The sequence below is a fragment of the Parus major genome, chromosome Z, assembly GCF_001522545.3.
Source record: "Parus major isolate Abel chromosome Z, Parus_major1.1, whole genome shotgun sequence".
Taxonomy (NCBI): Eukaryota; Metazoa; Chordata; class Aves; order Passeriformes; family Paridae; genus Parus; species Parus major.
In genome coordinates this window covers 61367668-61395667 of record NC_031799.1, presented here as the reverse complement: position 1 = coordinate 61395667, position 28000 = coordinate 61367668, and the positions used below count along the sequence as shown (strand labels likewise).

Below are 28000 nucleotides of genomic sequence, written 5' to 3'. Positions count from 1 at the left end.
TTGTCCAATTGCAACCCAAGCAGCAAAATTATCAAGACAAATATGTAATGAGCACAAACAACTTGTAATTTACTTCTTTATTACCTGTGTGCACTTGTAGCTAATTACAACAATACTAACTTCTCATTCAGGATTCCTTCTATAACTTCTATAAGCTGAAATTTCACTGAAAAAAGTGGGACTTACCTGTTTTTGCAGCATTAAAGACATTTAATTCCATAACATAAAGTAGAAGTCGCAGACAAGGGTAAAGACCAGTAAACAAATAGCATTAAATCTCAAATCTATCATCAGATTCATCATCCACACAGAACGAAATTTGATTGATGCTTAGAGTGAAATCTAGGGAAAACAGCAATGCAGATAAAAACTTGCTTTGCTACTTTTTATTATTCTAAGGAAATCACATCTGCTGTTCATTATTATGCTATTTTATTTTTCAGAAAGATAAAAACTGGCAGTCCTGAAGAACTTGCTAATATGCATAAAACACAGAAAGGAGGATTAATGAAATGACTAGAATAAAAAAAATAATTACTGTACCCCAATACTGGATTTTCTTGTTCTGATACATTATCTATCAACACCTCCTGCTGATACAGTTTGCTCTAGTACAGCTGCATGAGATGTTTTATAGTAGCAAATACTGAAATATGATGTGTTACTTCACATTGTTGTCTCTGCAGACAGAACATGTGTTGAAACATGCCCAGATGGATATTATGCTGACAGCACGGAGAGGCAATGTTTTGCATGCCACAGCACCTGTGACACTTGCACTGGAAAACACAGTTCACAGTGCCTTTCCTGCAAATTGGGCTGGTACAGACAAGGAAAAGGATGTGTAACCCAATGTCCAGCAGGGTAAGGCCCAAGACCTTTTGCTAAGATCTGCATCACAGAGAGAGCTTTGAGAAATTAGATTACTGCAGCATTCCACCTCAGTGTGAAATAGAACTGAGTTTTGGTTTCAGGAGAAAATTTCTTGTATTTTCACAGTACATTAGGGATGGAAAACCTCCCTCCACAGTAGAAAACTCCAAAATTGGTGCCCAGATGGGAAGTGCTTAGATGTGGATATGCTCACACTCAGCTGATGCTCTTGGCTATCTCTATACATAACAGTATGAACAAGTATACTAAGTTATATGTCAGTCAGCCTGAGCACAGGCAGAAGAGCCTCCAACCATCACTGTGCCTCCACTTAACATGAAGTTAAGTGAAGTTTGGATAAGGTTATATATTTTTTTTTTTGCATTGACTTAATGCTTATAGTGGTGATAACAAAAACAACCATTAAAACAAGTTTGAACTGAGCACTCATAATTCTAGAGAGAAACTTTAATCCATTTAAGTTCAAAATGTGAATTCAGTGTGGTTTTGGGAAACTCAAATTTAGAGAGTGAACCTATGATTTCTCTTTCAGATCCATCTAATTTAAAACTAGAGTTCAATGGATCACACTGACTGCCCATCCCATTAAACTGGAAAACTGTAATGACCATATCTCAGCAAATTCACACAAACCATCCCTACTTTATATCTCAATTCAACTCATATTTAAGAAATTTTTGCTGTAAACACTATACAGAGTTACGCTTTGTAGCTGAATTCCAATGGCCAAAGGGAATGAAATTAATTCTATTTTCACTGAGCTTACAAATACCTGTGTTCATTTTAGTATAATTTTTATAAATTGAGGTAATCATGGTAAAAAGCTAGGGATTCAACAAATGTTGGTTTTCCTGTCACTCCTGGCCTTTATGCGAAGCTATGCCTATCTGACCTATTTCAGGTATTTCGCACAAAATTCCACTGGATCATGCGAGAGATGCCACAAGAGCTGTAAGGAGTGTACAGGGCCTCGACCCACAGACTGTCTTTCCTGTAACACATATTTCTACCTGTTGCATTCCACAAACGAATGTGTTAGCTCTTGTCCTCAGTACTACTATGAAAACAAGGACAACAACGTCTGTGAGAGATGCCACTCCTCCTGTTTAACTTGTGAAGGTAAAAGTATATGTTCTGCTTTGAGAAAAAAAAGGGGTCATCAAAACACCTGGAATCTTGGCTCCAAGATCTGGGAACACTTCACAAAGATACTACCACTACCACATACTAACCACATACAGTGCTACCAATCTGGCCACCACTTCAGCCACAGTGGGTGATGCTGACAGAGGAACTGCTGAGCTTTTCCTGGCTCTTGTTGACTCGTTGCACTCACTGCTCCATTGATTTATTTCTACTGCATTGATAATTGAGGCAAAAGCAAGTATATTAATTTCTGTCAAGCTTTATCCGGAACTGCTTCCAGCACAGAGCACAAAGAGAAAGATAGCCACTTAATAGGGAGGGCTAGGACTGAGTAACATGTTGCCAAGTCATTGAATGGAAAAAAATGGACAACAGTAATGAATTTTCCATCAGCCAGACCTCATAAAAATGCACATCTTAAAAAAATGGGCTCACTTGATTACAGAGATGGAGTCCATTTTTCACATTAATATTAAGAATAACTGAAAAATACCTCCCTCTTTGAGCTGTTCTACTGTCTGCTATTCTGTGAAAGACAAGAAACTTAATTCCAACTACACATCTTTACAGACTACAATGGGAAGAGTAACGACCTATAACGTGTATCTTTAGGTTGAAAGGCGAACAGAAATCAAAAGCACAGTGATGTTGCTTCTAATATAGTTATGTATTTCTCAATGTTAACTTTCAGAGACTGTCTATTTTGCTCTGTGAGACATTGCTTTTGGTTTCTCAATTTTCCTAATTAAACCACTTCTGAAAAAAGATTAATCCTTATGGACACATTTGGTGTCCTTTTTTACCTGAACAACATGAGATTATAGCTAATGGGTTCCATGCTGCAGCTTAGAAGACTATATCACATTGTAACACAAACTATTTTTGGATAATGGATATACTGGATAGTACAGATGGCTAATTGTAACATAATAATATATGTGGAAATTACACTTAGAATGAAGCCACATTCAAGAATTCTTACAACATAATTGTATAACAACATTATAAAAGTTGCAGAAATATTTTTGTTTGGATTCGTGACAAAAAAAGAGAAAGGCATTTTAATTTACAGACCACCTCCTCTGTTTTTTACATTATTTGGCATAAATACTATCAGATAGAATTTTTATCATCATTACCAAGAGAGAATTATAATACACAAGCCAGTCTGAAATGCATCTGTATTACTGATACATCAGCAAAGAGCATGGGTGTCTTTTTGTCAAGAGCAGTAAGGAAAACCATGCATTTCACAGTAATACAGGAAATCCTCTGTATTATAGGTTACTAATTTCAGTGGTTTAACTTCTGCTAATGTCAGTTCCCTGCATTTTCATTTTCTTCCTTTCAGACAATGGCAGAAAATGTCTAGGTGCAAGGAAATGGATGGGTGCATCTTGACACTTAAGACAAACCCATCACCTCAGTGTTTCACAGAAATACTGCATGCAGCTTCTGTCTTTAAAAAAAAGTCTCTGACACACAAGGTGCTTATGGTTCTCTGGCTGTACCTATGAATAATGTTTTTTTTCTCATGCACTTAAACAATTTTTTTTTGTATTCAAACATAAACATCCCTTAATTAATGGTTGTTTGAAAATAGTTAACAGGGTAAGTAAGTATGGATTTTGTGAAGGATAGCATTTGGTGAAGGTTCTCCACAATTTTACTCCAGTGCTCTGACCCAATTTATTTTCCTGAATGTCGGAGATCCTCTGTACAACTGACTCTGAAATCATCTTTTCATGACTATCAAAACACACAGGAAATAAATTTTGTTTGCACATAAAGTCCCAGGACTAGGTGCAAAATTTTCTGACACCAACCTCTTTGTGTGGAATGCCTCACTAATGATTTTTGCCACTGACAAGAAACTTTTTGCTTCATAGCAGTGGTCAGTATAACTTTTAAAGGAAGTTAGCTGACATTTCCTTGTTGTAATATTATTGTTTTGTTTGCCTGTGTAGGGAAGGGAGCATTTAGCTGCACATCTTGTGTATGGAGCTACAGTTTATTAAATGGAATGTGCAACTCAGACTGTTTTGTAGGTGAATACAAAGTCCAGGAGACAGCAGGACAAAAGGTACCTATTCATTTTGTACACAATATAAAAAACACATTGCTCTTCTCTCAGTTTTTAACATTGCCTATCTTTAAATATGCTTACTTTTTTCCTCTTTTGGCAGGGGAAGCCTTTTTTCTCTTTCTGGGGTTACCTTATGGTCAACAAAGATACCAAAACTACATGAACAAATGAGTTCTATTAATGATAGTGTTTATTTCTTTCAGTATAACTGAGATTTCTCCTTGGATTTCTGATGCCTTTTCTGTAAGAAATCCTTCTGCATTTTTGACTGACAGCTCTGTTGGCAGAAAGCTCTAGTAGGACAGGCTGAAGTTAACAGAGCTGTATATTTAGTTGAGCAGGGCCACAATTAGGTTTGGGTCTGAGCCATAAGTCTGGGTGCTCCACCTTCCAGTTTTCCACACCAATTGCCTTCTAAAGATGTTTATTCAAGAATATAGCAGCAAGGCATGCCTGGGATGCTACAAATCCTGGAGTCTCTGTCCTGGAATATTGAAGTGGGCAGTCCCACTTCATAGCACTGAATCTGAAAAAATGGCCTTACTTGAGGGTGGGGACCACACAGGTCTGCAGGTCTTTGCAAAAGCTTTGGCTCTTAAGAAATTATGAACAGCTATGATCCTGCAATCTTGCACAGGTTTTTCCATCCAGGATAAACAGTCTTGCAATCCTAACCACAAATTTGGTGAAAGTTTATTGGAGTTTCCAGATCTTCACAGTGAACATGTCCCATGGCCAGGAACTGTGAAGACTGGAAACACTGAAGCAAGTGATTTCAGAGTATTCTGCAAGGCAGGTGTGATCAGAGTGACCGCTGATAGTCTCTGTACACAAAGGTTCCCAGAAGCCTGGATTTTAGGAAGAGTATTTGAATCTAAATTGTTTCTGTAGAAAAAAAAAAAGTGACACAATCTAAGAGAAATCTGTTTTGCTAAAAAATTCCCAACCACCTTTATACCTTACTTTTGCTTCCTCCCTGGGTAGAGAGGAAATTCATACTCTATTTCATACTGCTTCTTCCATGGTCAGTTATTTTCCTGGCTCAAAAAGCTTAAAAGCATGAGTAAATTTGCACATCCTGCCTAGTTAGGTGAGATCTCTAAGGTCTTACAACATTTTACATCCTACAAGCAGATCACTGAAAAATCAGAAAATAGGAAATTTTGAATTTGCTGTTGTATTTTCACAATGACACTCTTGGTGCCCAGAGATGACAACCACAATGGTGACTGACAGGACAGAACTGCTAGGTCAGGAACAAAACACACAAAATTAGAGGTGCATTGCTTGTGTTCTGTGTTTGAAGGACAACAAACCCAAGTGTGAGAGATGTGACAGCTCATGCACTGAGTGCAAGGGACCTGGTCCTCTCAACTGCACAGTCTGTCCAGCCAGCATGCAGCTCTTCCTGGAGGAAAGCCGCTGCCTGCCCTGCTGCAGTGACACTGACCCAGCAGAAACCCCAGAGTGTTGTGACTGCAGTGAAACACAAGGTAGGACCATGCTGAAGAGCAGGCATAGTGCTAAGTGGTTTATGGTTGATTATGCTGACATGCTGCCTGAAAACTGGACTAGAGCGAAAATGTGCTATTGGTAAACAGCGTGTTTCTACTGCTTCATCAAAAATAGGGAAGGTTTTACTCAAATAATAACCATTATGTCTGGTGCTGGAGATGGCAACTTCTCGCACTCAAAGCTATTATGTTAAATGGCCTGGCATTTCATAAACTGACTGGTTGATCAACTAGCTTACTTCATTGCATTCATGCACCTGATAGTTTTTCTGCTTCTTTCTCATTATTTTGAATCAAATAATGAAGAATAGATATCCCAACAACCTTACTGACATCCTTACTACATATGAACAAAAAAACCACCATTGTGGTGCCAGAAAAACTAGGTATTTTGTTGACTGCTATTACTGAACTGGACACACTGTACCAGACTTTTAAAACACACACACACACAAATACAAGCTCATTTAATCCTTTTTTTTAATTATTTTTGTTTTTAATTGCTGTTGTAGATGACTGTGTATTACAGAAAACTCTACCCCCCGAGCAAAAAAGCAAAACTACTTTCTTTGTTATCACTTGCATTTTGCTTTTGCTTGTCATCGGAGCCACTGTATTCATCTGGAGAAAGGCAAAAACGAAAACCCAGCCTGTCAGTAAAGGACGGTATGAGAAGCTGACAAATCACTCAAAAACCTTTCCTTCCTCTGCAAGCAACTACGACAAGAATCCCAGCTACCAGGAGGATCAAGTGATTGAATACAGAGATCGAGATTATGAAGATGATGATGACGAAGATGACATTGTATACATGGGCAAGGATGGCACAATTTATCACAAATTTAAATATGGACTTCTGGAGGATGATGAGGAAGATGAGCTAGAATATGATGATGAAAGTTACTCATTTAGATAATTTTTACTAATTAGCCCTACTCTACTGCTTCTCCTATGAAAGTATAGCTATTTAGTTAATGTGTTTAGTTACTTGATAGCAACCTGACCTCCACAATTTTTGCTATTATTTATTGTAAAAGAAGAATAATTTCTAGAAACGTATTTTCTAAATAAATCTTTTCTAGGCTTTTAAGTAGCACTTCAGATATAATCTGGTTAAGAGACCAAATTTCTATGCATTTGTGTGGAGAATAATCCTTTCCCAATACCTATTTGTGTAACTAACACAAACTTTTCTTTAAACTATTTTGGAGAACCCTGCCAATCACTACTAGTAATGTGATAAGCAAAATGGTTGTATCTAATTGATGAATGCCATGGGAGAGGGTGCCAGTAGTTCACTAATTTGTGATTAGAGTTACATAGCTATTCATAACAGAATAGGCAACTTGGAGGAATATACTTAGATTTTCTTCATAACCACCTGGTGTTCCCTGAAGCAAACACATTCAACTTCATAATCATTACAGCATAATTTCCTGTGAATTCTTGTATCTATGACATGATATTTTAGGACTTAGGATTGTGACTACTCCTCATAACTGTATTATATTCACAGTTTATATGAAATAGAACAAAAATATTTTATATATCAGCCTCTGATTAATCTTTATGCAGTGTTTGTCAAAAATTCTTGTGTTTTACAGATTAATTTCTCAGTTTACAACGAAGCTGTATACTGTCTATAAGCATGTCACATAGACACCCATCCTGCATCATCAGCAGGTGGTGTTTATATTGTAAATGGCTCAGGATGCTCAGACAATGGCAAAGGGGATATTTGCACTTTTCTGGTAATTTTTATTACTATTACAGAAATAAAAATTGATAATTCTAAAGAAAAAGCATGGCCATTTGTTGTGAAGAATAAATCCTTTATCCATCTTAGATATGTTGTTATTCACTACATTTCATTAAATCTCAGAGTTTCTCTAGGTTTCCAGTAAGGATCTGCTCTATACACAATAAGGTTGTATATATAAATTTAGTGTTTACAAGGAATTGTGTAAAGATACCAGCTTTTCATGGCTCAGTGCCTCAGAGGAATTTTCAGTATTACATATGCCTAAAGACCTCAGGATAATTCCACCTGTAAGATTAAAGATGTTTTATGGAGAGGCCTATTGCTTCCAATTTAAGTTTAACCTTCTAGTCATTGCACCTTCATTAAGAGAGAGGAATTAAAACTAATGTGACTTCACAAAAGCTGAAACAAGTACCTAAGTATATCAAAAGCTGTAAAGCAACATTTGACAGCAAGGTACTTCAGAAAGATACATGTTATCTTTCACTTCTCATTTATGAAAATATTCCTCAAGTGTAACAGATATAAAAACTTTTCTAAATACCACACTAGCAAGTGCCACCTTCTGCTTTAATAATTTCTCTTTCGTCTTTCTACTTTGTGTTTTTGGAGGATACATATTTCATATTACAATCAGACAGCAAGCCATGTGACCCAGCAGAATAATTATTTTATGTGGTCTCCTGAACAACAACAAGCTCTGCCCTGTGAGCTGGCACATTCCTGGGGTTTTCTGGGTTTTCAGTAAGCCTGTTCCCATGCACTGGGCTTCTCTGGACAGTCTGTGGCAGATGTGGTTGCCAGTTTTTTTCCCTATTTGTTTTTCCATTTCAGAGAGTATCACAAATGGCACTTTTTTAACCCTAACATTAATGAGTCATAAGAGCTTATCTCTTCAAAAAAGCACTGTTCACAGAACTGACAAAATACAATTTTCCCTATATTTTAAACATTCAGTCATTAAAAAGCACACACACAAAACACATCCAGTTCACCATCATTTTATTTTACTCTATTTTATTCCATTTTGCACAATGCATTCTGTCCAGACCTCTAGAAAGTGAGGAAATTTCTTCATTTTTTCTCTTGAATAAACTTTAATATGCATATAAATACCTCCTCTAATTATGCAGCCCATTTATTTTAAGTAATTTCAACCATACCTGAACTCATTTTAATAAGTATTATAATGATATGTGCTACAGGGTTTCAAGATTGAACTCTGCGTGGTAAGTTGCTTATGAAATGAGTGTGTAGCCATCAGAAAGTATTTCTCATCTTTTTGTTTCTTTTTACTGGCTTACTGCTACTACTGAGCACTTAATAACAGATTACAGAAAACATTTTATGTATGAAGTATAACATCACTGTGAACTGGTACTATAGCAGCAATGATGGTGAACAAGAATTAGCAAACCTAAGCACTGCTGTAATTACATGTTCCCTTACGTGGAAGAGTTGTTACCTAAATCTTACCTTCTTCCAAAACTACTTTTTTTGTCAGGTCACTGGAAAAATGGAAAATAGTATTTTTCTGTTAACTCTTCCTGCAAGCTTCAATTGTGTCTCTTCTGTGTACATTTTAGTTTTCAGTTCTCCACTCACTGATGTGCATTTACTTACAAAATCAAACTGCATTCAAGCAATTTTTAATTTATGTTATGCAAATCACACTATCATTTTTCAGAGAACTGCTCTACTCATAGGTTTGGCAAGAGGGTTTTTGTTTGTTTGTGTTGTTGTTGCTTTTGCTGTGGGATTTTTCTGTTGGTTTTTTTTTTCAGTTTATGATGATGACCAGATATCAGATTCTTCTTCACTTGTACACATGTTCAATTAGGAGCCTATGAATATTATGGAATTTTAAACAGCAGGGAATGGTAAGTACCAGATCCAGAAGCAAGAGATTAGCAGGCAGACCTTGAAAACATGGGGAGTCAATCACAAGTAACACAGGAATGCTGATACAGTTAAGTACTTGTATAAACCACATCTATGTTCAGACCTGTACTGGTTACCAACTTCTTGATTATACTTCAACTGCTATAAATTCTTTATCGTGGATGAATGTGTATTCAATCTGGACGTATACTACACACAGCAAATTTCTGTAGCTGTAACTGGTACTTTACTTCACTAAATTTTATAATCTTTGCTTTTCCCTATAAATAGAAATTCCTATTGAGTTTGAATGCTCAATACTCTGTACTTTTGCAATCCACTAAATATTCCTTACATGCAATCAATATTTGCATACTACCCTTTCAGTACACACTTACTTAAACTTACAGAACAATAACATCTAAAACTCTAGTTTTGTTTTGCTGACTGGTTATATAAAATGCTCTTGGCTTTCTGATACAAAGCAGTAATAGTTCAAGAATCTCTGCTTTCAATAGGTTACATAAGAAAATAATTCTTACACTTGAAATACAGCATAATATTACAAATGCATGTTTTTATATCCTCATTCATATGAAATCCAGGTTGTCTGTATCTACTTACCCAGCCACTTGTCAATTGCATTCTCATACTTTTTCTGATCCTTTAGCCAGTCTTGATGCCACCTAAGGTTTGCAATAACACTAGAGTAATTATGACCCAAACTTTGCTTCCAGCTGATGAACTGTTGTTTGTTATACTCCTGAACAGCAGAAGAAACTTTAGGATAGTTAACTACAGAGCGAAGTATTTTGTCCAAGGAATGTACAGTTACTGGGAATTTTATGGCAACATTTGTAAGCTCATCTGGATCAGCAGTAAGGTCTGTAACAAAAAAAAAGTCAGTTAAAATTCAATTTGCAATAAAGTAAATTAATGAGTCAGTCAAGACATAGAAGTAGCATACCAAAGAGTTGGGGCAATACCGAAGAGCCATCCGAGTATGTGATGTATTTCCACTTGCCAGTTCTCAGCATATACACAGAGGAATTCACATTGCACCCATGAAATTCACTCAGCACCCATGAGGGCCGAGGTCCGCTGGCTGATGCTTCGCTCTCAGCATTTTCACATAGCAGTGGTGTAAGAGAATATCCACTTAGGTTCTTTGGGACAGGAATTCTTGCTATATCTAAGAAAAGATACACAAAACCAAAATGCTACTGCTGTTTTCACAATTAGAAAAGCCTAACACAATGCTACTAGGAATGTTGATAATAAAACATGCTCCCCTAATTATTATCCCAAAATGTGCAATAAAAATTACCTTAAGGAAATTCCTAAGGCGAGCTGCCCACCATCTTGATCAAACGTATCATCTATGTATAACTCAACCTTTAACAGAAGTTTGTGAAAATGGATCACCATTTGATGGATGGTGCTGTTTTACTCCTTAATCATGGTTGCAAACATTTCTCTTTTGCTCTGACTACATCAGGAAGGAGAAAAAGAATAATACAGAAAGGACCCTAAAAGCTCCAGTGCTGGGGAAGACGAAACAGGGAAACCTTATGAATATGATTGTTTAGCAAAAGATCCTGAAAATATGAAACCTAGGATTGAAATAGAATGGAAAACTAGCTTTCAGCTATGGGATACTGACTGTTAGTTACTATATAACCAAAGAACAATAGCCTAGCCAGCTGAAGGAGAATCCCTGTTGATTGAACAATGCCCTTCTGTTGAGAGTGAATCCAAAGGTCAAGCAGCAAGAGAAGAATTTGAAAGGTAGCTTTTAGAGTTTAAAATGCAACACTGTATGGTAATGTAGTAGTTCTTATAGGCTATGTGTAAATTCTATAGAATGTGTGTCATGTAGTGGTTGGTTACTGGGAATTAGAATATTCACTAAAGAAAAAGACGAAGTATTGTGACAAGAACTTCGCTCTTAACTCATGCTCTCTTAACTCTGATTCCCTTCTCCCTACTCTCTCTCTTAAGCTCTCTCCCCTCTTTACTTGCCTTAACTTTTACCCTCTCTTACTTTTACCTCCTCTTACCTGCTCCTACTGTCATAATTTCTTTACTTCTCTTCCCGTCTCTTACTCTTACTCTCTCCTACCTTCTTCCCTCATGCTCCCCGATTCCTCTCTCCACTCTCTCTCTTCCTCTCTGACCACATTTACGCTGTGGCTGGCAGTGTAAATGATCCCTTCCTCCCTATACCTAAATAATAAACTGCTTATACCTGAACAGCCTGATCCTGGAGAAGTCTCTCACTGCGAACATGTCTTTGTACATGCTTCCAACATGTTGTAACCATTTATTTCTTGAACAATAATGGTGCTAAGCTCATCTGGAGCATTCTTCATTAGTGAATAATGAAATGCTTTATAAAGGTATCCATTATTATCACCTATAACTGGTGATAATTGGCCTGGCACTTGAGGAGCAAGGCACCTTGCCTCTTTGGCAGGACTGGAGATAAAGATGGTATTTGAGGTGGTATCAATATAGTGCTCATGTATGGAAAACACTGAATGACTCCATAGCGTACCAGATGGCCAATAGAAGATGCTGTAATATCCATAAGCTCCTCAGCATCAACTTATTGCACAAGTTTCTCTAGCTCCCAAAGATCAGGTTAAAAGGCTGCAAAGATTTTTCAGAAACATTCTGAAAAATACAGCGGAGAATCCCAAGCATGTCCTAAAAACCATGTATGACAGTACTGCTATTTTTAATCACCCCACTGAACATTGTCTATAGTAATTCAAAATTTAAAACTTTCCATTTCACAGAGCGCTGTGGTAGTATTTAATCTGTTCTGTGTTGGGTGGTGATACTCTGTGCATATAAATTGCTCATAGGTGACTCTTTCCTTCAGCAGCACACATCTGTCTTTTGTCCTCTGTCTAGCTAGCATCTAAGTAATAATAAGTAAATCCAGCAAGTAGCTCCTGGGCATGCAGGGGCAAAAAAAAATGAGCAAATACATACTACATTCCAACAAATGAAAAAGGGATATGGGGCTCTTCTGTCATTTTAAACCACTAATGCTATTACTTGCAGTAACTGGATTGTCTATGTGCGAAGAACGGTCCTGCCACCTTCAGGAACTCCTGCTTTTCCAATAGAAAGCCAAAGGTACTTCCATACAGACCAACAAAGCTAGTGCTGCCTGGAGTTCATGCTACATCTTGTTACAAAATGTAAGAGCAGTTGCACTTCCAACTCGACATTTATATCACACAGATTCTGCTGGAATCAAAATATTTGCATTTATTCTCAAAGCCAGTGCAGGCAGCAGTCTTGAGCAAAGCATTTGGATGGCATCTTAAGACAGATTATTCCCCTGAGACAACACAAAGCAAAGCAATTAAATTTGTCAGAAAAACAGACTTGAAATCTGTTTCCTCATTAGTCAGCAGCAGCATGCAGACTGAGAACACAATACATGGTAGAGATGGCTCTTCAAGTTTTCATTTTCATCATACATGTCTTTTTGACATTTAGAGTACAGAAAAGGAGAACTGCCACAACAGAAGGAATGGATTATGCTCACTAAGTTCTGGGGGAAAAACAGGCCAAATGAAAAATCCCCCAAGAGGAAAAGACAGAAAGATGTTAAACTATCTGACCAATTATGTCATTTGGGCGAAAGGGAGAAAAAAATAAAAGATTTTAAATCTTTATATAGGCTACTATAACTTGTATAAGACCTATATCTAGTACAGATATATATACATAACAATTTGATGTCAAAATTTGGAAGAGAAAGACATTCAGATTTTATATCATATTTTTAACCGGATAACTGGTTCAAAAGTTTTGAGGAGACATAAATAGATAAATAACTTCTGTTCAGTTGTTAGAAAATCAACTTCAGACAACACAGAAGTGGATTTTTCACTGACATTTACAACTAGTAACTGAAGTACAGTTTTATTCACTCATGCTCTCCAGACAATTGCAGTGTACATGTGACACCTCTTAGAGAGCAAGCCTTCCAGACTGGTTTGAAAAGAATTTTTTTTTTCTGGTTGGAAGCCTAAAAGATAAAGCCTCAAAAGATAAATTTACCTGATATTTAATATCAATCATAATTGTCTGTTCCACGATTTATCACAAATATCTGTTCAAAAATTCCGTCTTAAAAGTGATTTCCATCTAAGTAATTTTAGTTCTTTGATTCACTGTCCAACACTGAGTATTTTTATATCTCATAAAGATGGATATCCATTATCACATCTTTTTACTCTTGCCCAGATCATTTGTACATTTCCTATACAAAGTTTTCATCACACTTCTTCCACATGACCCTTCATAAAACACTTTAAATTTTCCTAAATTAATGAATCTGTCCTCTTTCAGGTTTAATCCCATCTCTGGATGTACTTACACTTTAATTTCTATAGTAAACTGTTGGGCATGAAGGTTAGCAAGGATTACTCATATCAAAAATGTGTTTTATTCCCTTTTTTTTATCAACAAATAATCCTATATATAATCAGTCAGTGTAATTATGTGGATGGCAGTAATAGTAATAACAAAGATTACAAGTTTCTTTATTTTTTCATCTATTTTTTTACTTTTTCTATTAAGTCCATATATATAGCCCACAGATAAATTATGTCCTGTTGTCATACTATATTGCCTCCAAGTGGAGACATCATTCTGACTATGATACAGATGCAGAATAATATGCAGGCAAAAAAACCGTCACCTGAAATTACTTAACTTACCAAGCATAGTAGGATATATATCCACAAGAGATACTACATTTGGTATTTGCTGCTGTTCTCTTACACCTGGCCCCATAACTAAAAGAGGAACATGGGAACTTCCCTCATACATGCTCATTTTATAGAACTGATGGTGTTCCATAGCAAGTTCTCCATGATCTGCAGTGAATATAATGATTGTTTTTCCAAGAAGCCCAGTATCTCGCAGAGCTGAAATAATCTCACCTGCAACAACAAAAAGATACTGAAAAGGACACATTAAAAATATTTTTTCCAAGGTCTGTACATGCAAAGCAGCATGCAAATTTCAAGGAGCTCTCCTAGTCAGCAGAGGAAACTCCGCTCTTGTTACACATAAATTTGTGCAATGAAGGCACAACATGCACTCCTTTTTTTTTTATGTAAGTTTCTGCAGCAAAGACAAGGGCCAAGATCAATGAAGACAATAGTTAGGCAAAGCATTTAGATATTTTAAATATTAAAACTTTAGGATGATTCATGCCTAAACATTCTAGTTAAAAGATGTTATAAAATTACAACTGCAGTGCAGTTACTTCACAATCCCTTCATTTCCTAAAGCTGTTTACATTGATCTCTTTTCATTCTTAAAATGAGGAAGAGCAATTCTATGTCTTTTAATTCATTGTCCAGTCTAATATGCTGTCCTGGTTTAGGACATATGCCTAAAAGATTAGTGTATTTGATCATGAATTTCCTATTAGTATTTAAACAAATTCTTGTTCATTCATGGTCACTTTTCATATCAAAAAGTACAATACTGTAAATTAAGACCAACTTCCATAGAAAATTTTGTATCTGTATAGCTTCCTGCAAACTCTGAAGAATTCTGAATGTACAATTAATTATTTCTTCATAACTTTTAATAATATGCTTTTAAGGGACACTCCAAGTGTAACCTTATTGTTTAGTCTATGTGCAACAACTGTTATCCAGTTTACAAATTTGAAATCAGTCTCTAAGGAAAACTACTCATGCCCTAAGATTTATCTTTTCTTACAGCTCAGCTTTTACAGTCTGTCCCCTTCACAAAAATGTTTCCATTACTTCAGCTAGCACTTAATGAAAGAGACTTAGTTCCTCTTGTACATGGGTGTCCTGGGTACAGAAGAAAAGAGGGGTGGAGTTTCCACAATTGTTTAATAATATACCACCTATGTCATGGAGAGAGCATGGTGTTCAGCAGGAAAGGCCAAGGTGTGTTGAAGTTGATTCAGTCTTACCTCAGTGGTGGAAAGGTGTGAACTGTTCCCTTAACTGTTGCTGAAGTCATGAGACTGTAACTATTCCTGAAACCCTGACAAGCTGTAACTATTGCTGTAGCAGCAGGAAGATGAGACAAGCTGCTGTCACCACCACTGCTGCTACTGCTTCTGCTGCTGGTGCCACTGTCGGGGCTAGCACTTTCAGAAGCAGGACTCTTTATTTTGATTAATTAGCTCTCCAGGCTTTGTTTTATCCCTGTTTTCCTTTGTTTCCAGGTTAGGGGAATGATAATAAACTGCAGAAACTTTTTTGCTCACTGCTTTTCTTTCCTTGAGCTGCATGCTCCAGTATGGAGGGGATGGAGATTACAGATGCCATCTTGCCTTTGTCTGGGAAAACCGCACTGGGTACTCCCTCTGGGGAGAGAGTTGCTTTTTTGTTGGTGAACATCCTTCTTTTGGGTAGGGCACTCTCCCTTTGTGTCCTTTTTTATCAATATTGCGAGATTTTCAGTATAACTGCTGCTCCTACTTGTGGTCTCCCCTAGTATTTCCTGTGCTGTCAAAAGGGGATGGGGGAGAAGGGGCAGCTTGCATGAGGTAATTTTCCCATTGGATTTTAAACCAGTGCAATGGGCCATGCAATATTTTGCTGCAGTCACTGTTTTTCTACAGAGCTTCTGATGCTGTAATTATTTTCCAGAGTGCTCTCAATTCACCTAAAAGGGTATCCTGTCATTTATCACATAGACGGAATGAGCAACTTCCAACAACTTACTCCCAGATGTGAATTGTGGTGGATTTTTTTCTATCTTCTTCCCACAACGATCACTCCTATCAGCATTTTTTTTAAAAAAAATTAGAACTAGAAAACCCACTGTGTAATAAAATATTACCTACCCAGCATGGCATCTGTCTCTGCACACATAGCATAGTAAAATGCTCTAATATTTCTCACTTCTTCTGTTGTAAACTCTCCTGTGCAGTTCTTGGTGTATGATGAGTAATAGTCTACTGGATGCATCTCTGAAAGAGAAGACCACTTGGGTATTTTAATAGCTTCATAATTTACCTAAAAAATAAAAGGAAATTAACATTAATTTAGCAACTGAATAAACAAGTTTTTGAACACAGATTTAATTAAAAAAACTATAAAGCATAAATTCACAGTTCTGCAATTGTGGCCCAGGAAACACTAGCTGCTAAGTTGTTACACTGTGCAGCTACGTCCTCCATGCTTCCCCACAGCTTCCACAGGTAAATTGTTTTTTTAAAAACCTATGAAAATCAATTAGAAGCTAAGGATAGGAGCCACAAATATGTGATTCAACAACTGCTGTATATTTTTAAGAGAGATATCATAGAACACTCTTCTAGAGTAGGTACACAATATTGGCATAGAGTCTTCATAACTGTAGAATAACTATGAACTCACAGATCTAAAAGATTGGATGTTATGTGGGTCTAGAGAACAACATGAAAAACCATGTTGTCTGGGAAAGCCTCCAGGACGGTGATGACAAGTCTTGGCATCTTGATAAAAAGAATTGACTACATTAATCCCATTTTCTAATATTTTCTACATGTTTCTACATACATCAAGTCCATTTAGTTACCAAGAAATGTGAGATCAGCACAAAATTAAAAAGCCAATCTATTTGTATATTCCTACTTCTGCTTCAGTCATTTTCTTATTGCTCAAAGTTCTTGGCAACATAATGTTACTTTTGGACTTTGCAAATGGTATTTATTAGCTGATTAAGATGAGAGCAAAAAGCATCCCTCTCCATCTATGATTCTTTTCTACAGGACTTCAGCCTAGTTTCAAGGATTCACAAAGCCACAGTCCCTTTGTCTATTGTAATGTCCAGAGTAACCCAAAATTGCCCTGTATTCCATATCTATCTGTGCTGTAAGATTGTTACTTGTCTTTAAGACTCGAAGCATGGCTGGAACCAGAATCGCAGGGGTGTCAGGAGGTGACAGTCACTTTAAAAGGTCAAGAAACCCAAGCTGACTTCCTCTTTTGTGAAAAGAGGAGACTGCCTCAGAGAGGTTGATACAGGTGGGTTTATGGGCTTGCAACTGCAGCAACCAGGAAAAAAATGCATTTAGCAAACAGAAACCACATTCCCAGTGATCTTTGAAAACTCTATAGGCAGTGAATCTTGATCAGGCCCCTGCAGGTTGGGCCACTCCACAGCAGTGTCCAGAGACCTGTTCTCCCTGCTCCCTTCTCCAGCACACCAGCAGATCAGAAGGCACCAGCACCAAAACCAGCGGAGTCAAGCGGGTTCAAGAGGAATCAGTGAGCAGCAGTGCTGACCCCACATCAGCTGATCACACTTGCCAGCCCTTCCCATCTGCCACTAGACCTTTGTAAGCACCAACTTTCCCAGGAGGGTTTGCTGCCATCCATCCCCTTTGTTTCTTGGAGTACATGGTAATCCGTGGCAGGTGCCACCTTGGAAAGAGTCTGACACTCTTTTCCCTTTGCCCTCTGCAGGCAGCCAGCAGTGGGAGGCTGTCAGATTAGAAGGGACCAGCACCCCACCAGTTTGGGGTGTCTTTGTTGCCCTGAAGCTCCTGAGATTCATCAAGTTTGTATCTAGTGATTATTCACTGCTATTTTTTGTATGTTTCACTTGCTAGTAAAATGTTATTTTTTCACTTATATCTATTGCTATTGGTTCCTTATTGGTGGAAAGGGATTGGTTGAAACTAAGGAGAGGAGCTTACTTTAGAGTGTCTACCCCTTTGAATCATCTTAAACCAAGATACATAATTTATAACTAAGAAAGAAGCCATATGCTCTGAAAAAATGACAGCTTGGGCAAAATAATATAGGGGACCATCTGCTTAACAACACAGGGTTTCACAGACATACCATGTGGATACTCTGTTCTGTACTACCGCTCAAATAAACAAGACATTTAATTCAGTTCTTCACCTATGTGATCAAACTCCTTCATGAGATTATTTCTGCAATTTTAAAAGACTGCTTCTTCCATGACCAAAAAAAATGACATTTCCATGACAAAAAAATGACCATGACATTGCAGAAGAACTGGCCAATGGTCAATAAATGGTAATATATGGCCCACACAATGCAGTATGTATACACAGTTGTAGGAAGGACCCCAGCAAGCTGTATAGTTAAGGTACTCTGACTGGATAAAAGATGACAAAAATTCATCACAGGTGTTATAACTCTGTCTGTGACAAAAAAAGTACCTATGCTTCCCAAGACACATTTAACCTAGCAATTAGCACCCAGAAAGTTTTCCTTAATAACTAAGCTGGGTGTTTCTTTTTTGTAAATTAAAAGGTTTTTTTTTCCCAAGCTCTTCTTCTCTCCACAAACTTCTCATCATTTGCAGAAAAATCCACAAACCTCACTATTATGAAAAAATTCACATGTCTCAACCTTCATTTTAAATACTTTTTTCCTAAGTATTTGTATTTTTCATGTACATATAGATAAAAATGTTTAGCAGTCCTCTTGGGGAAAAGGCCACAAGTTATATAAATTGCATATGGAGGGGTTTTTTGAAAGTCTTATCAACCTAATTCTAATTCTGCAGCTGCAGAGAATGTTAATGCCTTTCTGCAATTAAATCTATTCTAACACAATTATATTTTATGGCAGATAATGGCAACTGGAAAATATACAAGACAGAGAAAAAGTATTTCTTCTTTGGAACAGAGTGCCATTTCTTAGCTTTACACAAAGACATAAAGACACTTTATTGTGCTTGAAAACCTACAGTAGCACAGAAAAAGTTAACAGAAAAGGAAGACTTCTGTTGTGTCTTATGTTGTTTCATGTTCTAGGTCCACTGCAGAAAAAGTCAACCCTTCACTGTAAAACTCAGACAAAATCATTACATGTATCATTTCTAACAAGCAAAATACAGAATGTTCATTACAATGAAATTCAGACCACTACCAAAATTAATTTACAGCTAAGAAGAAAAACAACCTCATTTATCTTAATGTGTTTCTAGCCATTGAACTCCATAGTTACTCATTGATTCAACAAGTACTGATAATAAACCTTTTCCCACAAAAGAGACAAATTTGTCATTTCTGTTTGCTTAGCCTTTAATCAGAGATCTAACATCTCATTCAAGTACTTTCTTACTGTGTAGTGAAATATCAAAACTGGGTCTATCCTGAAAAATCAGGAATAAAATATTTTTTATAATAAGTACAGTTATTAATAAAATTATATTTAAATTTTATACTCACGTACCTTTTCAAGCCAATAGGGAGATGTTAAAAATGTAGAGGATCCAAAATTTTCTCCTGCATAGGGTGATGGATATGGGTGTGGTAAATTTAGCCCCAAGTAAAGAACAAATGGTTGAGTAAAGTTAATAGCTTCTTCTTTTATCCAATTTACTGCCTTATCAGTGTTCCGCCAATCTGTTTCCATCACTCTAAACTGCTTCCTATGGCCTGTAAGTTTCACCATAGGTCTTGCTTCTTGTCGAAGCAGGAAGTTAACATCCCTAGTCCAAGCTTCCACACGGTTACTGAAAATACATACACAAGTCACATAATTAGCAGAAAATGTTTTCTTCACTTTTCCTCCAAGCAAAAAGCATTATGAATTCCTGAAGAACTTCCTCTATACTTTCAGCGATTTTGAATTCTGGCATAAAGGAGAATTGTTATTCAATTGAGCAATAACAATTGTGTATCTATTTTATACTCAGACCTTCTTGTTATGGCTCTTCTTTTTCTTCTGACTCTTCTTTCTTATTTATTATCCATTTATGTCAGAGTGGCTCTTCTCACATCTACAAAATAATGCTTAGAAATAGCACTCCATCTTGTGGACCCTTCTCCACATTCTGGCACAGATTCACACTATTTATTTGTCAACTGGGTCAGAGATTTTTATTTGAAAGAATCTCCTGTATTACCTTTCAACTACAGGTATAAAAGCCAAAGTACAGCTGCAAGGGATATGCTTGCCTCTCCATAAAGCTGCAGGACCAATCTCTGCAAGGTACCTAACACAGTTTATTTTAAATTAAAGCTACTGTAATTTCAACTGGAGACTGAAACCACGTGACAGATCACTACATGATTTGTTCACTGCTGCCTATTTATTAGCAGGAGAATCTACCTGATTACCTTACTGAATGATGTCCAGAAGTAAAATCCAATTTCCCAAACTTCTGTGTACGGTAGCCATGCTTTTCCATGATATCCATCCATGTTACATAATCTGGATCTAGACCTTTGAAGTTATTCCAAGATTCTGTTAAATGAATGAAAAGACCACTCCACATAGCTGGAAAAAAAAGAAAAGATGAGTGATTAGTACCCTCCACCTATATGGTTGAGAAAGGATTCATCCTCTCATTATTAAAGAGGTTAAAAATCCAAACTATGATACAATAGAACAAGGAATATAAAGTATTACTCTTCCAAATCTTATTTCATAATCAATACAAGTAACAAAATTTACTCAAATAATCCCCAGAATAGGAAACATCTTTCCAGGTGTCATGCAATCATTAAATCAAGTTTTAGTTAGATCAGAAAATATTCTTCTTGATTTCTGAAAGAAAATGGCATGGTAGTACAGATCCTGATGAAACAATCCTGTATTTATATGTGTTTCAGTGTTTCTCCTTACTACAATTCAATCTAATATGAGTTTAAAGTTAAGTGTATATGTGGACAGAATTACAATATAGTATTTTCATAAATACAATAAGCCTTCAATTTTATTCATTTTAGGTAATCTACTTCACTTCCAGTTGCAGACACAAAGTGATAAAAAGAAGATACCAAGAAGAAAGGAAGCCAAGGCAAGAGTTGCAAAGAAACTATAAGGGAAGATTTTTTTAGTGAATGCCTATTTCTTTGCAGCTTCTCAAGAATTGTTCACACTTTCCAATGCTAATTTAGAGTTAACGGTAGTCCCAAAACAAGATTAAGTAATTCCACAAGCACTAGAAATATCCTGTAAGCAAAGTGCATCAGCCTCACATGGCAATACTCATCCTTTCCCCACCCCAAAGCCTTCTTTCCCACCATCTCTTCTGGTGTCATCCCTGACACCTCCACAAAAGATGCACCCTCAGTTCCTTGCAGGTATCCAAGCTCCTGGCTGAGCAAAACTTGTCTTGCTGGTTCAGAGCCACACATATGAGCTCAGTGGTCACGGCTATCTATAATGCTACACATAACTAATTAATTGTTTAATTCATTATGCAGTTTCTTTCTCACAGGAGTACTAACCTGTTATTTTCAAAAAATTTCATAAAATTAAATAACTGAACATGAAGTTCATTGTTCTTAGCAACAAAAATTGACCAAAAAGACTCAAGCATGAAGACAAGAAAAAAAAAGGCTGACTGCTTGTTCATGTAACATCACTCACTTAATATGTGACCATGAGAAAAAGAAACAGGGACTAGGGAATCAATAAAGGTAATATTAAAAATGTAACACTATATTTGACTGCCTTTACCTGCTAATTCTTTCAGTGTATGCTTTGAGAGAAAGGGGGATGTCTTTTATAGCTACAGATTAAGGAGGGTCTTTGCAACAACTGAAAATGTAGAAATGTTTTAAGATGTAACCTATGATTGAGGAATATAGCTTCCTTCCATCTTCCTAGAAAATTCTGCAAGTGTGAAATTGAACACAGAACAAGTATCACATTAAGTAAAGAAAAAGATAGAGGTATTCAATTAAAGCTACTGAAGGATGCATCATGTATCTAGAAGACAGTGACAACAGCTATCACTTTATTCAGCTGTTATTATTTATTACTCTTTGCTGAATACAGGAAAGATATTTATTAACATTGTATTGGGAAAAGAGAGTAGTTCTGCATGTAGTTTCAGCACTGCAGCAGAACAAATCAATGATTTCTCTATAAATCCTGAAGATTTTTTAAAAATCTGAAGCTTCAGTGGTGTTGTGAACTCATGTTGTAAATATTGGCTTTTCACAATTATTCTGATAAGTATATATTATATGCTTTCACTATATTCTTTTCTCTCTTAGCAAGTTATAGGCTTAGATAGGAATTCTGAATGGTAAGGATATGTTTCATCTGGACAAGGCAAGATAAACAAGCAAGACAATGGGAGGATCAAGCCGTGGAAAACAAGCTATTATCAGCAGCAGGAAACGGAGAGCAAATGGTTATCAAGAAGCTGGTACCAGGACGCTGGCAAGGGGGAAAAACAGGAAGACCAGCTACCCTCAAAGGAAGGATGAGGGGCTTGGGGAATCTTATCGATCAGCGAACATGTCCAGAAGAAAGGAAACCAAACTCCAAAATAATACTCATCAGCAAAAATAATGATGATCAGCAGAAATAGTGCTGACCAGCACTATTGTTGTGCAAAACATGATCTAAGAAGGCGGAACCAGAGGAGGGGACGCTTTGAATATTCATTGGACCTTCATAGCAGGGGGGGGATAAAAGGGAGAGTTCCTGGGATACCAGGTGTGTTCCTGGCAACCCCCAGGGCACCCGGCCGTTTTAACCCTTTGCTTTATTTCTTTTGTCTCCTAATTGTCTTTTTTATTTATATTAAATTCTTTTTATAATTTATTAAGTGAATCTCGTTTTTAAGAGTGGAGTTTATAAAAAAATTTGGGAGCTTACACTTAACTGAAAAAAGAAAACAAAAAATAAATGAGGAAACATAAGAAAGAGATCAACAGATGAAACAGAATACCATAAGAATTCAAGCACAAACTAAAAAATAAAACAAAAGAATGTTACTGAAAAACAAAACAAATCCCTCCCCAATAAGTCATTTCAAATTTCCCACCATTACCACATATTTAAATTGACACGTGCAAGCACTTATCTGATGATTTGCTTGGTTCTACCTGCGCGGGAAGGACAACAAATTGGAGAATTGGTGTAGGCATTGAGAAAGACAGTGCCATGTCTTTTCATAAAATTTATGGAAGGTAAATCCACAGTCTGATTTCCTGGAAAAAATGTTAAGCGTCCATCCTGCAATCAGACAAAGGCAACACATAAACAGCATTAATGCAAATTATCGGCTGCATTAATTCATTTTTTTGTTACCTTGGACTTGTGTTGCTCAAATGCTGCCAATTCTACGCAGGTATGGAAAACAGTGTTGAAAAGCTCTAAGTAAATCAATATAAAATGGATCACTTTTGAAAAAGTGCAATGGACAAGATAACTGTGCTTCTTTACAGTAAAATTAATTCCACTGTATCACCATACATATTCCAAGCTCCAGTTCTTCAAGGGTGACACATTCAATGGGAGTAGGTAAGGTGAAGGGTGACAAGGAGTAAGGCTGAATCCCAATGCAGACGTGTACAGTAGCACACATACTTCTGTAACATTTCTGTGAAAACATCATTGATCCCTCATCCTTTTTAAAGGGTTATCCATACCACTTCTCTGTGAACTTCTTTGAAACTACAGACTGGAAAAGGGATCAGAAAGCTAAAGTAAAGCTATTCTCCCACAGAAATCCCATCCACAAGGGTACCCTTTTGATACTTTCATAATGCTAATTTCCTTTTCACCTATTTGTTTAGACAGAGTTTTTAATCAGTAACTGAAAAAAGACTAAACATTCTGAATAGGTAATTTTACAGCAGAAAATTTTCATCACATGAAACCAGACTTGAGTGCAGAGTGCCATATTTCATGTCATTGTGTTTTACCTGTGTTGAGGGTTAGGTGTCCTTTTTTTTTGTTTTGTCCTTCTGGCCTGCCCGGGGAATTTTTTTACCCATTATATGCTGAGACAAGCTAACTGCCGGTACTTAAGGGTGCTCAAAACGGACAAAGAGTGGCCGGGCCCAGGGGGGGAGGAAAAGGGGCAGAAAAAGAGGGTGGGGACAGTTTTTTAACCGGGCCTTTCTTCGGCTTCGGGGAAGGACGTTGGTGTGCTGGTCGCGAAGCTGCTGCGGTGGAGAGAAGGGAATTTTCGCCATCACCCAGACGGAGCGGCTGCTTCTTCTCCTTCTCCCCTCTTTGCTGGCGGCCTCGCACCCCCTGTCCTGCCGGGACGTGTGGCAGTGCCAGCCACCACCGCGGAGCTGCTGATACACCTCAGCCACCGGCCCAGGATCTCAGCTCATCCCTGCTGTTCCAGCCGACTGTTCCTCGGAGCCCTGCAGGAGCACCAGGACTGCCCGCCTGAGGGGTTTGTGAAAACAAAGCCTCTCCTCCATCCCATCTCAGCCGAGAAAGCTGTCCCGGGGTCCCTGGTTCTGTGTTCTTGTTATTGCTGTAGTTATTGTTGTTTGTTTGCCTGGTTATATTAGTAAAGAACTGTTATTCCTATCCCCAGATCTCTGCCTGAAAGCCCCTTGATTTCAAATTTATAATAATTCGGAGGGAGGGGGTCTACATTCATTCATCCGAAGGGAGGCTCCTGCTCTCCCTAGCAGACACCTGTCTTCTAGAACCGAGACAACCTGTCAGTTTTACTTCTTTGCTTGGTTGAATAAGATGCAGCCCCAGCTTGACCAGCTCTTCAGTGAACAGACAGGGAACAGTGCATCTGCAGTTTTAAGTGCAGAAAAAAATAATTCCTGCCATTTGGTTTCTGGCAGAAATACTCTTGGATAACCCAGCATTGTAGAGAGTCACTTCATTTGGCACCAGTAGAGCTAACTGCGGCATCCCAGCCTCTGAAATCAGCTCATATCAGAGCATGCTAAATGAACAATCACCTAATTTTGTATACTACTACAAATGGCATCTTGAACAAGCACTCAGTAGGACAAACCAGAAATAAAGCTGTAATACACAATAGGCACTTGAACAAAACATTGGGCTGAAAGTGCTCATTAGAAAGTTGTCCTGGTTCTAGCCAGGATAGGGTTCATTTTTGCAGTAGCCAGGAGAAGACAAGGCTAAGACATGGAGGTTATTGTGTACCACCTCACATCATTTTCCATGAACAGGGGAAGGGGTCCCTTCCATGTCAAGGTAATGTGGCAGTGGTCAGGTACTGTCAAGCTCTACATAGTATAGTGGTGAGCATTCAGATGTGAGTTGCTCACCTGTCTTTTTACATTTTTGTTATTAATGTTGCTGCTGTTACTGTCCTAGTAAATGCTCTAATTCTGCTGTTTCTAGTAAATTGTTCTTACCGCATCCTATGACCTTTATCTTTTGTGTTTTCAATTCTCTGCTCCAGCCTGCCGCAGAGGAATGGGACAGGGACAGAGGAGCAAGCAAGTGGCACATGGCTTGGAGTGATTTCAGTGGGAACACTAAATTGGAAAACACCATTTCTAAATCATGACAAAAAGAACACAACTGCTGCGCAGTCCTGTCAACAACACATTCTTAAGTTTCTCCAACAAAATTTTGTTTGAACAGCTGGAGACAACAGTTCCTTGTATAGATACTATGATACCATTTTCAAGGACACAGAAGCAAAAGAACTCCATGTACTTTGTGTCACAGGATGCTTGGTGTACTGTGACATGATCATTGTTTCTAGAGATGACAGGGTATTCAGTGAAAGTTGTAAGTGTCTTGAATTGGCTGAGAAGGTGGAAGCTCAGCAGCTATTCCTGGAAATCCATCCTCTAAGAACTATGTAGGGTTTCTAGGTTTTAAAACACCTAAGGAAATAAAATTCACACAAGCACCTTTCATCCAGGAACTTGAGATGCATTGCACGCAAAGCCTGTCATCCATTACACAGTTAACTTCAAGTAGCAATTCAGGAGCTGAATTGGCTCATTAGCACATTTCACTAGGAAATCCTTCAAATAGCACAATGCCTGACACGACACAGCAGCAGAAAGCTAGCTGTTCAAGCAAGAGGTCACTGTTCCGCAGGCCAAACACAATCCAGCATCACTGAGGAAAAAATTTTTGTCCCACTTGGTAAAATAGGTGTGATTCCTTCATAGACAGCAATGGCAAGAACACTCTCTAATGGAAGTACAGACCTTTTAACAGCCTGCAGGACTTGAGCTTTTTTTCCAGAAAAATCTGTTAGTTTCAACAGTACCCAATCCTTCCTATCCTCTACTAGTGATGTAATCAAAATAATTCATCTAGTTCTACCTTCAAATCCATCTCAAAAAAGAGCTTACAGAACACATTTATTTTACTATATTGCTCTTTGTATGCCTATGCAAATTTGACACTTTTCAAAAACAGCACCTTGTTCTTAATTGTTCACATAAGAATTCCACAAACATTGTGGGTTTTTACCTTTCTTTTTCGTAAGGGTTACCTCATTAATCCCTGTAATACAGTTTGTCAGAATCTTCCTGCTTAAAGGGGACATATAAAAGTTCTAAGTTTGTCTGCAGCCTCTGCTAGTAACCCTCAGGACCTTAAACACTGTAATACGGTAAATAGACTTCTGGTGAACTGAAAATTTGGACCAAAAAAACATGCATTATTTTGGAATATTAAGTGAGATGATTTACTGAAACTAAAACTAACAGACAATAGAGACAAAGCACGGAAAGTCGATAGGGAACTATTACATTAATAAAGAAGAAACTATTTCTTTATCTTTGAAATCACAACAAATGTGCTTAAAGACATTAAGGGACTGAAAAAATTAATACGTGTTTACCAAATATTCAGGAAAAATTCATCCCAAGAAAAACAGGCAGCAGGCAAGAAGCCAGCTGCTTTTATCTGTGCAGTCAAGGATGGAGGCCTAAGAAGGCTACGAATCAAACTTCCTCAATAGCAAAAGAGAAGTGATGAAATGCAAAAGCACCTGGAGCTTAACACCACGGAGCTTATGTTTGATTCCACAACAAGGAGAGCTCAGATGAGTTAGAGAAACCAAGGCTCCTCAGAGTAATACATCAAAGCATTTCCAGTGTGCTGGGCAGGCACAGTGAGTTAACTGTGAAGATACATGAAAGGCTTAGTACTTGTGAGTGGAAAAATTTCTATGTGTCTTGAGGGTTAAGCCAAATATATTAATAAATCACTGTAATGAAGCCGTTAGATGCCTACCACTAAAGATACATGTCTGACAAGTTTATTGTATTGTTATACCTTATAACAGCCCCAGTAAACCAGTACTTGATGCCTGATAAGACAGTAATTTCATCTGTGATTACAGAAATTCTCTATCCCATTTGTTGTGGAGTCTTAACACTCAGGATTTACAATGGGAAGGATAACCGGGTTTGGTGACTTTGCTTGCCATTAGGCTTTTCACCAACCGAAGACCATTCACTTTCCCCACCAGCCCTGTTCCGGTGGCGGCTGTCCCACGCCAGAGTCCTGCTGGCACGCCCCGGGTGACAAGTTACAGTATCACACCAGACGGCGGGAGCCACCTGCCCAGAGGTTCTCGGCTGGTGTAATGCCTCTGCTGGAAGCACGGCGTACCACCCCCCCACCCCCCCCAAAAAGCGGGCCACATTTGGTTTGCAACACGGGTGAACAGCCGAGGTGCGAGTGCCTCGCCACACGACGGGCCCGTGTGCGCATGCCCCTACCTCTGGCCTGGGCAGTGCATCCCCACGGCCGTGGTGCCTCAGCCTCGGTAGTCCCGCACAGGCCACCGCCGAGGATTTTTCGGCTCTCCCTTACCTGTCAGGGTGCCCTCCCACGCCCCGGTCACTCACCAAGGAGTCGCAGGCAACCAGCACCACATTAGATGGGGGCTGGTCCCCGGGGGCGGTAGGCCGCGGCCTCGCTCCCGACCCGGCGGCCATGAGGAGCAGCACCAGCCCGGCTCGCCCCAGCGGCCCGCCGTCTCGCATCGCCC

At 38.1% G+C, this 28000-nt stretch overlaps 2 protein-coding genes across 3 annotated transcripts in view; one reads left to right on the top strand and one right to left on the bottom strand.

The window, feature by feature from the left end:
* Positions 1-6556, top strand: part of PCSK5 (proprotein convertase subtilisin/kexin type 5) — a 229767-nt gene extending 223211 nt beyond the window's left edge. Inside the window, exons 33-37 of the mRNA XM_015652533.3 lie at positions 687-864; positions 1796-2013; positions 4008-4123; positions 5433-5619; positions 6153-6556. Coding sequence (XP_015508019.1) covers positions 687-864; positions 1796-2013; positions 4008-4123; positions 5433-5619; positions 6153-6556 — 1103 coding nt within the window. The remainder of the gene's footprint in view (positions 1-686; positions 865-1795; positions 2014-4007; positions 4124-5432; positions 5620-6152) is intronic.
* Positions 5-27995, bottom strand: ARSK (arylsulfatase family member K). 2 transcript variants are annotated; one of them, XM_015652544.2, is made up of 9 exons: positions 27858-27995; positions 23127-23256; positions 20397-20556; positions 19507-19789; positions 16152-16323; positions 14029-14253; positions 10251-10475; positions 9908-10168; positions 5-342 (listed from the first exon to the last, which is right to left on the bottom strand). In XM_015652544.2, exons 1-9 carry the CDS (start codon positions 27993-27995, stop codon positions 272-274), a joined length of 1665 nt encoding a protein of 554 aa, XP_015508030.2. In that variant the 3' UTR covers positions 5-271. The 2 variants fall into 2 exon arrangements, with proteins under 2 accessions (XP_015508030.2, XP_033376294.1); XM_033520403.1 differs by lacking the exon at positions 5-342 and adding an exon at positions 4176-5011.
* Between the last annotated feature and the right edge of the window lie 5 nt (positions 27996-28000).